This window comes from Protomyctophum parallelum (genome assembly GCF_964188405.1).
Source record: "Protomyctophum parallelum genome assembly, chromosome: 7".
NCBI classification, from domain to species: Eukaryota; Metazoa; Chordata; class Actinopteri; order Myctophiformes; family Myctophidae; genus Protomyctophum; species Protomyctophum parallelum.
The window spans coordinates 21,187,870-21,205,523 of NC_139705.1; the positions used below are offsets into that span (position 1 = coordinate 21,187,870).

The window sequence follows — 17,654 nt, forward strand, 5'->3', positions numbered from 1 at the left end:
TTAGTTTCAGTTCATCCCTGACCACCGCTAGGCTAATTACGGACTATTTGTACGTCTGCCATGCTTATTATCTGATCTGACACTGCATCAATCTGCGTTTGTGCTGATCTGCCGTCCATATGGGACCTGGGAGAGTGTGTCTCTGTTCAGTCTCTTGTTGTGGCATCCAGTCCATCTGTCTGCCTGAAAGGCCCTTCCATATGGTCCACCGGTCACGTTATCAACCAAATGGGGAGTGGTCCAGTGATAGACATCGTCTGTGGTTCTTTGGATTGGTCTATATTATAATATGGTTAATTTGTCCTGGCTGTGTTAAGACCGTCTCTCTGTCTGTCTATCTGTCTCTATATTTGACCACATGGTACAGGATCATTTATCTTCCATTCTGACACATGGCCCCTCTGCCCCCCCCCCCCCCCTTCCTCTCCTCTCCTCTGCTACCTCCCCCTCCCTCTTTTTTATCTTGTAGAGAGGAGATCAGCAGGGTGGCGTCGAACTCGAGCAAAAGAAAGTGAAGGACCCAGGAGAGACTAGGCAAAGACAAGGCGTGACGGAAAAGAGGACGAGACACATTCAGCTCAGCACAAGTGGGGGACACAAGTCAGCACACAGCTCGCTCGTGTGTGTGTGTGTGTGTGTGTGTGTGTGTGTGTGTGTGTGTGTGCGCGCAAACACACCTGAGGTTTCCCTCTGTGTGTGTGTACGTGTGTGAGCAGGTGGGACTTTGATGGGACAGTGAGCAATGCCTCACACGCAGCGACAGCAGGTGGGCAGTAGGGGGCAGTGCACCCCTCCCCTCCTCCTCCTCCTCCTCCTCCTCCTCCTCTCAGTGTTATCCCTTGCTCCACAGCCCTGCCAGGCAGCCATACACATTCCTTCTAACTGTGAGTACTGTGAGACTTCATGTCATTCATTACCATGTGACAGTCATTGAAGCTGACTGCCTTTGTGAGGTGAAGTGGGTGATTAACTGAAACATATGGATAGAGAAATTGTGAACCTCTTGACCGTCGACATACAGTAATCTGACTAATCCAGAAGCAGCGTTTTTTGTGATATACTGTATACTTTTAAATTTCTTATAAATCAGCAAATCAATGTGAAAAGCTTGGCTCATTAGCTCACAATGCAAGTTTGCAGTTTTCTTGCTATTTTTGCTATTTAAAATCTGCTATTGTCACTATAAAACAAATTGCTCATTAATTTTAATCGAGGCAAAAGCTTGAACTAATCATGATGAGCTCATATCGTCCATTGTGGCCTATGCTGTAGCATCAGTTTTGCTGTCTTACTTACTTTAGCGAGTCATCCAAGCCATATAACAATGATCTGAGTTATTCATTTTCACAGATGTAATCGAGCAGGCTTAACGTTTTCCTGTTCAATGTCAGTCTCTGTGTTCACCAGATGATGACCACAGTAGCTGAGGTTTCTTGGGTTACCCCTGGCTAAAAGTCTGTGGTTATTCGCTGTGTTTCTAATTACTTTCTGATTGATCCCCCGTCCGTCCCTCCTCATGCCTTGCATTGATTAGTTACATTATTGATCTGGTTTCCTTGGCGCAAACCAGCATCGCATTGTGGAGTAATTCAATCAACAACACGGCTTAGCTAGATGAGGAAAATCAAGCGAGGAGGCTATTTTCTTTTCCCTGTTTCTCAGCTCACTTCTCCCTCACCCCTTCCAGCAACACGTAGGCTACTACACGCGTATTAGAAATACAACCGAGGGAAATTGATTCTGCATCCCTTCTGCTGCCAGTAGTCTCCGCCCACAGAGTTCAGATACTAAGATAATATTGTTTTCTATCACCACCACCACCACCTAGTAGCTGTAGCACCAAGTAGCTGTGAGTCAAGACCTACACCGCCCACACAAGAAAGGGTGTTATACTCACAGCAGGCACATACAGCAAGCAGTGCTTAAGCACGCACACACTCATGAACACACACATACGCACGCACGCACGCACACACACACACACACGCACACATGCACGCATGTACAGTATGTACGCAGCACACGTGCACAGAGGCACACATTCTCTAAATGCTGATGAGTTGCAGTAAAATAGCCAATCGTAATTCCCGCAGGGATGAGGTGACAGTGGGGCGAGTGGGGAGGTGGGGGTGATTTGGGGGGGGGGGGGGGGGTCAAGAGGAACAGGTCATAGATGTAAAGGTCAAGGTGTCTTCTGCCTTGCAATTAGTGCTCCTCTGTCATGTCAATGAGAGTCACTGGGATAGCATGCTGGATCAATATGGGAGGGGCATCCAAAATGTGTCAGGGGGGCAGGGGGTTAAAAACACATTACACTGAGTCTGTGGTCCACAGGTCATAATCATTGTTCAATTATACAAGATCTATCTATCTATCTATCTATCTATCTATCTATCTATCTATCTATCTATCTATCTATCTATCTATCTATCTATCTATCTATCTATGTCTCCTTATTGTTTGATGTAACTAACATATTTTCTCTCACTGTGCTTTTCTCTCTGGCTGCTGCTGTGCACTCACAGACAATATAAGCGATCGTAAGTGCTTTCAACTTCCTGTCTGTCTGTCTGTCTGTCCGTCCATCCGTCCGTCCGTCTTATAATGCAGTGGTTGGCAAAGCCTATTGCAAACACTTTCATTGCACCAAGGCTTCTAGTGCACAATAAAAACCTCATTGCCCTGTGCTTCAGATTAATAAACCTGGGTTCTGTGTGCTCTCAAGTGAACGTGTGAGTGTGATGTTTGTTGTATAACATGTGCTGTGTGTGTCTTCATGAACCTTGGAGGTGTGTGTGTGTGTGTGTGTGTGTGTGTGTGTGTGTGTGTGTGTGTGTGTGTGTGTGTGTGTGTGTGTGTGTGTGTGTGTGTGTGTGTGTGTGTGTGTGTGTGTGTGTGTGTGTGTGCGTGTGCGTGTGCGTGTGCATACAATAATTCATGTGGTTTTGTGTGCAGGTGTTAACTTGAGTGCAAGAAATGGACGCATAATGAGATAATTTAACACTGGGTTTTTCTGTGTGCTTTGTGTGGTGCCTGCTTACAAGTCTACGTTTTTGAGAGTGTGTGGCAGTGCGTTTTAGTCTGGGCTCCTAATAGGTGAGATCCCCACTGGAGGAAGTGTGAGGAGCTCATGTTGTGTCTGTGCAGTGTGTCTGTGCAGTGTGTCTGTGCAGTGTGTCTGTGCAGTGTGTCTGTGCAGTGTGCACACACACACACACACAGCAGCACTGTCAGATCAAAGATGAAGGGGAAATAAAAGGGGGCTCGTCTCCTCTGACAATATGGGAGCAGGGCGCCACAGCCCCGACTTCAATTGGATCAGATGAGAGAACTGGCCTATTATGTCTTATCGCTGGGATTTCTTTCATTAAAGTCGCTTTGTTCCCACCCTGTTATTCCTGACTGCTTCTCTCTCTTTCTCTTAGTTTAGTGAGGAATTGACAGAGCTACACAGAAACGCGTCTACTCCATGATATGCTCACTAGCTCGCCCCTCCTTCTCTCTCTTTCTCAACAGTATATTTCTGTCCTCGTCTCTTGCTTTTTTTTTTCTTCTATTTGCGTGTCACTCCAGTTTTTCATCTCTCTCTCTCTCTGCGCTCTCTTATGTCTGCTCAACTCTCATCTCATTTCCATTCTGCAAATCCATCTCTCTCTCTCTGTCTCTGTCTCTGTCTCTCTCTCTCTCTCTCATCCTCCATCAGCTGTCCTCCTTTTCCCAGTTACCTACATAACATTTAATTTGTCTCAGACACAGACTCTGTCTACTCCCCTTAGAGTCAAATTAAGAACTCTGCCAACAAGTACCACAGCCATGACCTCCATTCTGCCTTGATAGAAAGGAATAGAGCTGTGCAGTATGGACAAAATCAAACACATTTTTCACCAAATACCTTGATGTGGATTGTCAGTTATCTGAAGGTATTTGCAATGTGACATTTTATATACATTTTATTTTGAAATTTCTAACTATTTTCAAAAATAGCAAAACAAACAGATCTAATAAGCTGACATCGTGTCGCTGCGTTGTGAGCTTGTATATCGGGTATTTCACATCGTGTCGCTGCGTTGTGAGCTTGTATATCGGGTATTTCACATCGTGTCGCTGCGTTGTGAGCTTGTATATCGGGTATTTCTGTTATTGATAGCAGAAGCAGATAAGATAAGATACAACCTTTATTGAACCCGTGAGGGAAATGCAGTCGCCAAAGGCAGCGCAGCAGCTTAAGATACAGTTTCTACAGTTACAGAAACAGAATACTATACAGTTATAGTATTCTGTCCTGCATTATCCCTGCACTGTTGAGGGTGTATAGTATACACCCTCAACAGGACAGAATAAATAAGAATACACACAGTAACCATGTCAGATAGTATCCTTAAATTAATTATTGTTGCCTCCGAAATAAAGAGTCTATTAAGCCACCATCGTCTTTTGCATCATTATACATCTTCATAGCTAACGGCACAAACGATTGTGTGCCTACATGTGTGTTAATGATATTATGGACGTCATCATATTGCTACTATATGATGATCATATTACTAGCCTAGAATATACTATATATGATGATCATGTTGCACAGCCCTACAAAGGAGTACGTTTTACATTGCCAAAGCTTATTGGGAACTTTATTATACTCCGTACATTTCTGACCCCGAATGCTGGAAAAGCCTGAATATAAAAAACTGACAGGGACCGTAAAAAAAAGCAGGTCGTAAAAATAAAAGGGGTTGGGATGTATCTAGTTGTGCTCACACACCCATCCCGCCACGTTTTTATGTGCTTGGCACTGGGATTCCGTCTATGGTTTATGGTCCACATGGACCCTTGGTGACACAGAAAGAGAAATCTCTTCTGCTGGTCATTACGTTTCTCCTTCAGAATCTCCGCTTCATTTCCCCAGGGCTTTGAGACCATCACACTCTGCCCCTCACCACCACCACCACCACCACCACCACCACCTCACTCTGTTCTATATACAGTATCATCTACATGAACTCTCCCTCTTACATTATGCTGTATCAATTTTCTCTCATCTCAACCCATTTTCTCCCTCAACTCTCTCTCTCTCCCCGCCTCTTTTGTTCAGTTTTCATTTCATATCATTCCCAGGGGAGTCTTTTAAGTGATATTGACTGAATTACTGATTATTATTTTTTTGGCAGCTTTTTAACTATGGAAATGAATGGTTTCCCCACTAGATGTGTGTGTGTGTGTGTGTGTGTGTGTGTGTGTGTGTGTGTGTGTGTGTGTGTGTGTGTGTGTGTGTGTGTGTGTGTGTGTGTGTGTGTGTGTGTGTGTGTGTGTGTGTGTGTGTGTGTGTGTGTGTGTGTGTGTGTGTGTGTGTGTGTGTGTGTGTGTGTGTGTGTGTGTGTGTGCGTGCGTGTCATCTGGAGTTATTAAAGATGCACTGTATCAGCAGGTCATGGACATGGAGGGTGCACTGCAGTGTGTGCAGCAAGTAGTGCTTATATCGATGCTATCAGGTGGAAACCTTGTATGGCAAAACCTGTTAACATTTCAGGAAATGGAAAAAAGTATCTGTGTTCCAATTCGTCACGATTCATTGGTTCAATATTTATATATAAAAAAGAAAGCATAGACAGGCATAATCACTTTCGACCTGGCGACCTATTTTGGGCATGTCATTAATGGCAGAAAAATATATATATATTTCTTTAAAATACGAAATAAACACTTTTTGTGCATTCGTTTATGAACACAACACATCAAAACATTAAATAAGGAGATACAAGCTTTCTGCCCGACAGCGACAATGTCATGATGTTATCGATTGATTGATTGATCACTAATCTCAGTGTTGGATTGTTCCTTGCAGTAAAGGAGCCCCCAGTTATCACCAACCACCCTGTTTCTGTCACCTTGTTCCATCTGGAAGACGTGGGCTTGAGCTGCGAAGCCACCGGAAACCCTCCACCAAGGTTACTATTCCAATTATTTTATCATTTTTCTTTTTCTTGTTTTGACTTTTTCTCTTCTTTTCTCTCAATTTCAGATTCGTTTTGGTTCCTTAGCATTTTAGCATTTGTCGGATGAAAGTACTGCACTCGTTAGCCCCTCTTAAATGATGGAGAGTTGGTAACCAAACTGACCCTTATAGATATTTAACTCTTGAGAGCAAAATGAAACCAAATGGACCTGTTTTTGCTCTCAAGACCAACATCAATACAGCATTGAATTGTGGACAAAGAAAACTAAAGAAAATCTTTCGTTTTGGGTCTGAGAGACTAAACCTCATCGAATGGTGGTCTGTGGCTCAAATGCAGAATAAATAGGTGGCCCTGGCATCAAAATGGTTGAAAACCACTGCTTTAACATATCAGAGAGCAGAGATATCACACCCATATTGCCATGCAGTGGAATGGCCTAACCACCAGCACTCTTAAAGATGACCTTCCCTCTCCTTGTGTAGCCGACATCTACATATTTGATATTAGTATTACATGAGAGCACAGCTTCCCCCAGACAATTTCAACACCGGATAAATGTCATTAAGCCCTCAGGCAATCTTTTGAGAGTGCTCCGAAGTGGAAAACTGTTCCATTTGCAGAGGAATAGGATTAATATCACAATCACACAGCATTCTGTAAGCCTGTGGCTCCCATATTTAAAGGGCAACTTCATCCAAATTTGGGGATACACTAATTTGTTTCCTCATCTTAAATAAACTGAAATTATAGTCCACTGTTATGTCTTTGAACCCCTTTCAAGAAAGAGTTGAATTATGTCATTCTGATATGACATTTCAATTAGGGCTGCTACAGTCTTATTAAAGCTGCATGTAACTTTCCTTTTCTACCTTTTTTGAACCCGGTTTCCTGTGAAAGTGCGGGTATTTATTAAAAAAAAAAAAATACCAATGAGTTTCTAGAGCCTGCTTGTTTGCTCCGGGGAACAAGTGTGTTGTCAAACTTCAATGTGTCGTCATGGCATCAGCTGCAAACAAATCAGTCAGCTCTATAATATATGGGTACAAATGTGGGCTATATGTAAAATGACTGATATAAAGTCAATTGTCACGTCTGACTTTTCTCCGTCTGATCAAGTTTCCGGTGGACAAAGGATGGAGAAGAGTTCGACCCATCCCTTGACCCAGAGCTGAAGGTCTTCGAGGGCACGGGCTCCTTCTCTTCGGATCTGGGGGCATCAGGCATTGGCACCGGTCCCCTGAAGAAGTACCAAGGCAAATACATCTGCTATGCCTCCAATGAACTGGGCACAGCCATCTCCAACGAGGTCATCCTCAACACTGACAGTAAGCAACCAATTATCATCCGCTACTTGGCCGGACGAACAACACTGTCATGCCAATGCATCACATCACATTGAATTGAATTTGAAACAGACTGCCTGACTAATTAATTGATTCGTTCATTTAAACGACTGAGTTACTGAATTGACTGATTGACTGAATTTAAATAAATAAAAGGTTTTGGTAAGTAGAATATTAGAGATGATTTATTCATATTAATGTTGCTTAATTAATCTTGCTACAGTAAGAGGAAATATACCCTTTGGTGTGAACAAATCAAACATGCTTTGATGTAGCAGAGTGTGGTAACAACATCACATCAAAGGAATCACATTTCTCTGCATGTTTTCCAGTGAAGGTGTCACCAGCGCTTCTGAGTAATGTCTCTTTGGTTCGGTCTAGGAGGGCATGCTGTAAGCTGGGCTGCTGGTACTTTTATTGGCTATATAACCGGGCTGTTTATTAGGCTGTATGACCACATCCCCGTCAATGGCCGGCATAAACCTTTTCCTAGTTCTGCTTTACAATGCAGACGGAAACTTGTATGCAGCGCTCACAGCACCATCCCCCAGAACACAATTAACACTCTGCCTTCCACGCTATAATGTGTTAATCAACATTTCATAAGCTACAGTATACACACTCCCCATGTCTGTTTGTGCACACGGAAGCCCCCCTCAGGCTACAGAGTATGTACAGACCTCCTATGGATAATACCCTTCCACCTGTATGGCTGCATGGCTCCTCTCCCAGGACCCCCTTACCTTCACACAGTTTCCCTGACAACGGTTTCCCCAGAAACGCTCTTGAGTTGATGTCATGCGAAGCACTCTTCTGTAGCGACAAGACAGCGTCTCCGGTGGGGGTTACTTACAGACAACGGGAGGAGGAGAGGGGGGGTGGGCTACTAGGGTGGTAGGGTGTGGCGAGAGAGCAACCACACACACACAGAGCTGCACACACTCACGACTCACAAAGCGCATCACATCATCCCACTTCTGGAAGACTCTGGCAACTTGACTCCTTCGTTTGAAGAAGCTTCTCATCAGATACACGGTCGGGAAGCCATAAATAATGCCTGGGCTCCCATTCTTTTGCCACCTTGTGCGGCAGGCAGGCAGCGTGTTTCTATGTTGACTTGTGTGTGTGTCTGTGTGTGTGTGTGTGTGTGTGTGTGTGTGTGTGTGTGTGTGTGTGTGTGTGTGTGTCAAATGATCTATAAATCAACATGCAGGTGGATATGTGCACAGTAATACATCTAAGATGTTTTAGTCGTCACTCACATACGAGTACATAATATAGCACCACATATAAAACAAGATATAATACAAGTAGAAAGGGGAAAAACAAGTTGTAACAGCAATATAGAAAGATATGCAAAATATGATAAAGGACAATTTAGCAGCTTGTATATACATAATATACATGCATGCTGCGAGTATAATGCAAGGTGTGTTGTAGATTTAACACCCAAAAATGGGTGGTAAAGGGTACATTTATATTGTGCTTTTATCCAAAGCGCTTTACATAGATTGTGCATTACATTCACCCATTCATACACCGATGGCGGAGGAAACCATGCAAGGCACCAACCTGCACATCGGGAGCAATTTGGGGTTCAGAGTCTTGCTCAAGGACACTTCGTGACTTCGACACTAACTCTGGGGAAACCCGGGATTGAACTGGGAACTCATAGTTCCCATCCGGCTGCTCTACTAGCCACTCTACCCCTGAGCCACTCCCGCGCCTGCGTGCTTTCTGTTGTGAGCAAAAGAGTTTGACCAGGATGTTTTGTCATTCGTGCATGCGTGTGCGTGCAATGCTGTGCATGCTTGCGTGGATGTGTGCGTTTGTCTTTGTGTGCACATAAACCTGTGGGTGTGATTGTCCTTGCTTGCTTCCTTCTCATAGGCCCCCCGTTATTGCCGAAGAACGAGAAGAACGTGAAAAAGAAGGCAGAGGAAGGGGAGAGCATGGTACTGAAGTGCAACCCCCCGGCAAGCTCCATGGACCCCATCATACACTGGATGGACTGGAGTGAGTCCCTGCTTGTCCTTTTATTTCACCTTCAATTCCATCTCTCCTCCTCCCTAGTCATGCATAATATCTACTGCAACCTAGACAGTCCATCCATCCATCCATCCATCCTGCCTTTTTATTGATAATTTTATCATGCCGTTGGCACATGTGTGGATGTGTGGTTATTATTAGAGAGCTGGTTCCATTACTTCCATCTTCTCCTTGTCCTGTGTCAATCTAATCGTATATAGCCTACTGTAAATATATAATATTTCTAATAATATACATTATTCATACATGTATATGCATACATGAATATGAATCACACGGAATACCATGCTTTCCTCTGATGCGAGTTTTATTTCTCCTTACAATTGCCAATACATGTGTATGAACGTTCTGTCTGTCTGTCTGCAGGGCTTCACCACATCCAGCTGAGTGACCGTGTGATGTTGGGAAAGGACGGCAACTTGTACTTTGCCCACTTAACAATCGCGGACAGCAGGAGTGACTACACCTGCAACATCCAGTACCTGCTGACGCGCCAGGTTCTGCCCAAGCAGCCCATCTCACTCAGTGTCACTGCCTGTGAGTTTTTACACTGAACTGATCTGAGATTAGCTGAGCTAAGGTGAAGTGAAGTGAATTAGACTCTGATCTGAACCAGTAAGACGCCCTGAGGGCGAGAAGCGACCTCGCCCTAAATGGCCCTGTAAAGTGCGAGGTCGTGCTGAAACAGAACTTCTTAAACTCACAGGCCAGCTCCATATATAGAGATCAAGGGGTTTGATGAGGTCAGATCAACATATGGAATGAATTATGCATTGGCCATATATGGAGCGTGTCTTGAGTGTACAGGGTTTGATGAGGTCAGATCAACATAATTATGGAATGAATTCTGTGCTGGCCATATATGGAGCCGCGGCACGAGCTGTGACGGACTGACTGACTGACTGACTGACTGACTGACCCGAGATGCAGGTTTTCATAATAAACTGTAACCTAAGGTCGCAATTAAGCCAATAAAGTGGTCTGAATTGAGGTGAACTAAACTGAACTGGTCTATACAGTTATGAGCAGCTTGTATGCCAAGAAACACAGTAACATAAAGTACATCAACTTACAAACAAACAAACAAACAAACAAACAAACAAACAATCGAATAGACAGAGGAGCAACACATTTGGAATACAATGCCTATAAATACTGTTGTATTTGTTCATTTCAGAAATAATTCTGGTATCTTTGCGTCACTCTGACAATCTTATAACCTGCTGTCTGGGCTATTTCTGACATTTATTGTGAGGCTATGAAACGAACAGATCAAAGAAAAGCTCAAGATTGATAAAAATGACTGATTGATGATCGATGACTGATGATTTGTGCCTGACAGAAAGGGAAGGAGAGGGAGAATCCTCCTTTGCCCCCACTAGTCTCAGAGTCCACATCAGTGATGTGCCAATATCTATTTACACGTTCACTATGCATGATATGCCCTCCTTGGCTCGTTCTCTGTTATGTCTGAAATCAATAATCAGCTGCTTGGTTATGAACTCATTTGAACTACGGTAAGCTGAGCTAGACTTTTCTGAACTGGAGTGATGAGCCAGAACCATATTACAGTATGATCCTCAGTCTTCATTTAGTCCTTGACCTAAGATTCCATTTGGATCCAGAGTTAAATGACCACTAAGGGATCTTACAGTAGGCCTATTGTGTGATGTGCTCTGAACTAAGCTGAGCTACCTAGGTTTTTTAAATGTATACACTACTATAATGTGTTACATTGTAAGCAAAAATTTATATTAGCTGTTTGTGATGACTGAGGGTCTTTTGGAAGTTGGAACACTACACTCTCCTATACATAAACTATTCAGTAGTAATGCATATAGATTTAACAACAGTGTTGTTGTTATTGACAGTACAGTAACATGACTACCGTGAAGGCAAACCCTGATACATCATTTGCTCTATCCAACTAAGAACTGACCAAAACACTGCTAACCCACACAAACTTAGGCACATGCTGATTAATTTCAACAACAAAAGTACACAAGAAACAAACATGACTGTGTTCTATGCATGCTTCCATTTCCACTAATAATAGGTTAGTTAATTAGTTGAACTCCAGACGAGTTATGCCTAATTTATTCTCCGTCGCATGGTGGTGTCGCGGTGCAAAAACACACATGTTGTGAGCTTGTAGGTCGGCTAGCCTTTTTTTGCTGACCAGAGTAGAGTCCAGTCCCAGCACAGCACGGGGGCTCTCAAATCACATCACTGCTGTTATAATGAGATTCAAGTCCCACTGACACACGGCCAGCAACATCTGTGACCCAACTAGAGGTCAGAGAAATGAACACATGTTAACACGGGACCTTGCTGTCTGAGCGTGTGTGTCTGCATTGGAAATGCATATGATGTGGTGCTACAATAGATGAGAAGGAGCTCATCTTCAAACCCCCAACACCCTCCGCCCTCTATGTGTCTGTGTCCAGAGTTCATATAGAGACTTGCTTTGTCAGCAACGCCATAGATGCCGTCTCCAGGCAGCCTCGCAAATTTCCAATACATATGTATGAACACTCTCTCTCTCTGCCTCTCTCTCTCTCTCTCTCTGTCTGCCCCCCGCCTCTCTCTCTCTCTCTCTCTCTCTCTCTCTGTGTCTCCAGCCAACGCAGCGGTGCGTAACAGGAGGCCTCAGATGATGAGACCTACTGGTCCTCACTCCACTTACTCCGCCCTGAGGGGCCAAAGCCTGGAGCTGGAGTGCATCGTCCAAGGCCTGTGAGTATGGTCTGTGTGAGTGAGTGTGAGCACTTGTGTGTGCGGCGCACACGTAAAGTTCTCTAACAAAATATCCCTCTGTCACCTTTCCACCCCTACTTCACTCTCACCCTCTCGTTCATCCTACCTCTCCCTCCTTGTGTTCATTCTGCCGTCGTTCTCCTTCCCCGTTGCCTTCCGCATGTACCCCCTCCGTTATCTCCACCTCTCCCTCCACCCCTCCACTCTTCCTTATTTCTCCTCCTCCTCTCCCTCCACCTCTTCCTTATTTCCTTTTATTTCTCCTCCTTGACTCCATTCTCACCGCCAAACGCTCCCTCGCGTCCAAACCCCCCCCCCCCCCCCCCCCCCCCCCCCCATCTCATCTGGTCACCCCCAACTACTCTCTTCTGCCTCCTGTCCCCAGTCCTACTCCCACTGTGACCTGGCTGAGGAAGGACGACCAGATGAGCGAGTCCCGGATCACCAGGGAGATGCACGACCGCCGACTGCACTTCAGCAACATCTCCGAGAGCGACGGCGGGGAGTACCAATGCACAGCCATCAACACCCAGGGCAAGGTCACCCACACTTACACTGTGCTTGTCGAAGGTACGTACGGCCACACGCGCACACACACACACACACACACGCTCGTGTGTGCCCTCAGACAAACCGCACACACATAGTCCTTTGTCTACAGTTCTAATGGTCAAATTTGTGTGACATCAAAATGTATTGCATTTTTATTTGTGCTACTTACTGTATGTACTGTACTACTGTGTGCCTGCTACTATAGCGGCTCCATACTGGACCAAGAAGCCAGAGAGCGAGCTCTATGCCCCAGGAGAGACTGTCAAACTGGACTGTCAGGCCGACGGCACACCCTCTCCTAGCATCAGCTGGAGCATGAATGGAACCCCCCTCCCAGGTCTACACACACACACACACACACACACACACACACACACACACACAAACTGTACTTCTGGAACTTCAGGACTTTCGAGTGAATTGACTCCATTCATTCCCTGACCGCCAACCCTAACCTTGTACATCACCGCAAAAAATGCTTAACTTTCACCTTTTTGATGAACTTTAATTGATTCATTTGAATGTGCTGACTGTGTGCCTGTGTGTTTCTTATCAGAAATCGACGAGGACCGCAGGCGCAGTGTGACGGCAGTGGGCGCGCTGATCCTCAGAGACGTGCTCTTCACGGACACGGCCATCTACCAGTGTAAGGCCTCCAACAAGCATGGGACCATCCTCGCCAACACCAACGTCTATGTCATCGGTGGGTTTGGGTGTGTGTGTGCAAATGTGCATCTGTGAGGGGGTGGACACATTGGCATTGACTTTTGGCCCCCGTCGCTTATTCTCTAGGATTACGGCCATTTTAATTATTATTAATACACTTGTGGCTGGCCAGCTATTACTATGAGAGAGAGAGAGAGAGAGAGAGAGAGAGAGAGAGAAAGAGAGAGAGAGAGGGGGGGGGGGGGGGAGGGGGATTTGGAGGGGGAGGGGGAGAGAGAGAATTCTGAGTGTACATTTTTAGCAGTAAAAATTATTTTAGCTCTTCTGATTGTACCATAGTGATTCATTTGCAATTTGATTGCTCAATGACCACCACATTAATAACATTGGATATTTTGTGTACGACTCACTTGTCTCAACTGGTCGATTGGTGCCCGTGGGTGGACATAATTTATCTAATTGTGTCTGTGTCTGCGTCTGCGTCTGCGCCTGCGCCTGCGTCTGCGTCTGCGTCTGCCTGTCCAGAGCTCGAACCCCAGATCCTGAGCCACGATGGTCAACTGTACAAAGCGGCAGAGGGGCAGAAGGCTGTATTAAACTGCCAGACCTTTGGTTCACCCAAACCCAAGGTCACATGGTGAGTCATCAACACAGCTGCAAGCTAAGCTCGCCTATTTCATTTAAAATGACATGCCCAACATAGGGATGCTTAATGAACATATAGGGCATAGCAGTGGACGTGGTTTTCTGGTTCCACTGAAAAATTGGCCATTCATTTTCCCGTGAACATTTAGACAAATATTTATCAATTATTTCAACATAATTTGTTGATTTCACACACCGACGTTACACTGTGTAAATAAACCCTATAGTCAGATACTGTAAATAGCTGTGGTTGGTAACTATTCTAACAGCGGCCTGGTCATAATATAGTGTGTGTGTGCGCATACTTGTGTGTGTGTGTGTGTGTGTGTGTGTGTCCCAGGCTAAGTGACAGTGACTCGTTGCTGATGGCGGATCCCAGAGTAAACCCACTTGCTAACGGCGCACTCCAGATCAGTAACGTCTCCCATGACGACTCGGGGCTGTACACCTGCTCCATACCGAAAAGCAACCTGTCAATCAGCGCAGTACTGGAGGTGCTCAGTGAGTAGCGCGCGCACACACACACACACACACACACACACACACACATGCACACGATTAATCTGAACAGCTGATCTTATTTTTGCCATGACCGTTATTTGCTCCCTGACTCTCTATCTCTCTCTCTCTCTCTCTCTCTCTCTCTGTGTGTCTCTCTGTCTCTCTCCCACAGACAGGACAGTGATCATCTCTCCTCCTCAGGCTCTGAACGTGCTTCCTGGGGAGACGGCCATCTTCACGTGCCTGGCCGTGGTGGACCCTAAGCTGCCCGCTCCGCTCATGGTGTGGAGGAAGAACCTGCAGAAGATCTTCCAGTCACACGAGGATGACAAGTAAGGCCTGATTCTACAGAGGCTTTAGCGCAGTGCTTTTCAAATCAAGGTCCATTGTTTATTCGGCATTTGAGCCACGGACGGCCATTTGATGAGATTTAGCCTCGCAGATCCAAAACTTTGAATATTTTGTTGTCATTGGATAAGGTTATGTCCACAATTCCATGCTGTATTGATGTGGTTCCATAGGAGAGATTGCAGGCAAAATAACAATTTTATTTAACAATTGTGGAGAGTTCTTGTAAATTAAGTAAAGTAAGTTGCCGAGGTTAGTGTGCTGTCAGTGCGAGACGAAAACGTTTTCTACTGTATATCCATAAATTCCATGCAGGAATCTCTGTATGCATGTTTGAATGTCTCATGCTTTGAGAAGCATTCATCCGATTGACTTCACTTCACATTTGACGGGTTGTATTGCTGAAGACACACAAGGAGTGCAGTGTCAAGTTGTGTGAAGTCGAGCAGATGAGTGGTTCTCCTACAGGCATGTGTTCTGAATGGTGATTGACCACGGTCTGAACGGGCACTGTCTTTCTTCCATCCATCCATCCATCCATCCATCCACCCAGTGGTGTAAAGTAACAAAAACTTTAGTTACAAGTTACTTTGGGGCGGCGGCAGTGGCTCAGGGGTAGAGTGATGTTCCCAGTTCAATCCCGGGCTCCCCCAGAGTCAGTGTTGAAGTGTCCTCGAGCAAGACTCTGAACCCCTAATTGCTCCTGATGTGCAGATTTGTGCCTTGCACATTCTGCATAATGAGTATGACTTTTACTTTAGGTACTTTAAGTACATTTTAATGCCAATACATTTGTTAAAAACATTTGAGTACTTTTTCTACCGCTGAGTTTTGCACCTGTAAACCTATGATGTGACAATATGATGATGATGATAATAATGACATGACCTATGGTGATGATGATAATGACAAGAACTATACTGTAATGATGCTGGTGGTGAGGATGATGACCATTGCAATGCTATTCCAGGTATACAATGAAAGGTCCAGATCTAATCGTGACCAATGCGGAGCCTGAGGACGAAGGCATATACACCTGTGAGGTCATCACAGAGCTGGACGAGGCTTCAGCCAGTGGCTCCCTCACTTTAGTCGGTAAGAACGTGGACCATCTGAACTGTCCATTATTTAGCAAATTAATTACCAAATTAGTGTCTGAAACTGACAATGTGAACGTGAACATAGTTTTAAAACCATGAGCCAACCTAAAATCTTTAATAGATTAAGTATGTGGGAACTCTGTCTGTCTGTCTGTATGTCCGTCCGTGCGTCCGTCCGCAAATTTGATTATAACCCATTCAGACAGGGAAAGCATCTATGTCACTTTATATTTGAACCACTTTAACCATTACATTGGTTGAAACTATTCATAAATTGTGAACATTTGTGCGAATCTTTGAATAATGCTTTTTTTTTAAGATTCTGGAGGTCCCTGGAACAAGATATTTTTAGATGGGAGTTGGGCGACCAAATACATACTGTATAATTCTGGGGGTCCTTGGCATAGAAACATTTGTTTTTCAGAAAAACTGTTTGCTGGTCGGGAGCGGATGATATCGTTACTCATGTTGTAGTATTGTTTTGTAGTCATCAGGATGATATCGTTACTCATGTTGTAGTATTGTTTTGTAGTCATCAGGATGATATCGTTACTCATGTTGTAGTATTGTTTTGTAGTCATCAGGATGATATCGTTACTCATGTTGTAGTATTGTTTTGTAGTCATCAGGATGATATCGTTACTCATGTTGTAGTATTGTTTTGTAGTCATCAGGATGATATCGTTACTCATGTTGTAGTATTGTTTTGTAGTCATCAGGATGATATCGTTACTCATGTTGTAGTATTGTTTTGTAGTCATCAGGATGATATCGTTACTCATGTTGTAGTATTGTTTTGTAGTCATCAGGATGATATCGTTACTCATGTTGTAGTATTGTTTTGTAGTCATCAGGCAGGAACAATCAAACGGAACTTCCTTTTCCCTCAAACCGGAAGAATAACAAGTAGTCTGTAGCTTTTATTGAGAACAATCGGTTTGAGGGAAAAGGAAGTTCTGTTTGATTGTTCCTGCCTGTCGACTACAAAACAATACTACAACATGACGTAACGATATCATCCGCTCCCGACCAGATCATATACCCTAAATGAAATGGTGCCCAGTCTAGGTTAATATTGTTCTTCTGGTGAGGATCAGGTTGCGGCGCTCCTTGCCGTTGATAAGGTCTACATAATGTGTGTTTGGCTCCTCAGATCGTCCAGACCCCCCAGGCCTCCTGCACATCTCTGATCATAAACACCGTGCTGTGACACTTAGCTGGACCCCTGGAGATGACCACAACAGCCCTGTAATAGGTATTGCACACGCACGCATGCACACACTCACCACATACACAAACTTACAACGTGATGTCGCATCTGAACATTTCAACTATGCATCATAGCAGTATTGGTTTGGTGGTGATATTAGATTTGTTTTCTTTCTTCTGTTATTATTGTTATTATTTTTTTGTAATCATTTTGGAGCAATATACGCAATGCACGCACGCACGCACGCACGCACACAAACACACAAACACACAGTTACATGCACACACACACACACACACACACGGAAACAAACATTAACACAGCATTCCATCGTGGCTTCTGGCTAGCTCTAATACTCCAGTACTAGCCTATATCATCTATCACCCTCTGGGAAGATGAAAGGCCGCTCTGTCTTCATTACTCTGACAGATTCCTACACATCTGAAATGCTCTCAATATGGCTTTATCTCTGCTGAGCATTTATTCACGTTTCCATTCCATTCCATTGATATTTACCTGATGATATTGA

General features: G+C 44.4%; 1 protein-coding gene across 8 annotated transcripts in view; it reads left to right on the top strand.

Annotated features, from left to right (window-relative positions):
- The window catches only part of l1cama (L1 cell adhesion molecule, paralog a), a 46,678-nt gene that overhangs the window by 17,160 nt on the left and 11,864 nt on the right, over nucleotides 1–17,654 (top strand). For 7 of the 8 annotated variants that reach the window (XM_083769145.1, XM_083769147.1, XM_083769148.1 and 4 more), the window contains exons 2-16: nucleotides 470–884; nucleotides 2,526–2,540; nucleotides 5,843–5,945; nucleotides 7,071–7,279; nucleotides 9,188–9,313; nucleotides 9,713–9,883; nucleotides 11,968–12,082; nucleotides 12,489–12,673; nucleotides 12,861–12,992; nucleotides 13,212–13,358; nucleotides 13,847–13,958; nucleotides 14,307–14,467; nucleotides 14,640–14,799; nucleotides 15,786–15,910; nucleotides 17,069–17,170. In XM_083769145.1, coding sequence (XP_083625271.1) covers nucleotides 743–884; nucleotides 2,526–2,540; nucleotides 5,843–5,945; nucleotides 7,071–7,279; nucleotides 9,188–9,313; nucleotides 9,713–9,883; nucleotides 11,968–12,082; nucleotides 12,489–12,673; nucleotides 12,861–12,992; nucleotides 13,212–13,358; nucleotides 13,847–13,958; nucleotides 14,307–14,467; nucleotides 14,640–14,799; nucleotides 15,786–15,910; nucleotides 17,069–17,170 — 2,005 coding nt within the window. In that variant the 5' untranslated portion in view covers nucleotides 470–742. The remainder of the gene's footprint in view (nucleotides 1–469; nucleotides 885–2,525; nucleotides 2,541–5,842; nucleotides 5,946–7,070; nucleotides 7,280–9,187; nucleotides 9,314–9,712; nucleotides 9,884–11,967; nucleotides 12,083–12,488; nucleotides 12,674–12,860; nucleotides 12,993–13,211; nucleotides 13,359–13,846; nucleotides 13,959–14,306; nucleotides 14,468–14,639; nucleotides 14,800–15,785; nucleotides 15,911–17,068; nucleotides 17,171–17,654) is intronic. The other variant, XM_083769146.1, reaches the window with a different exon arrangement.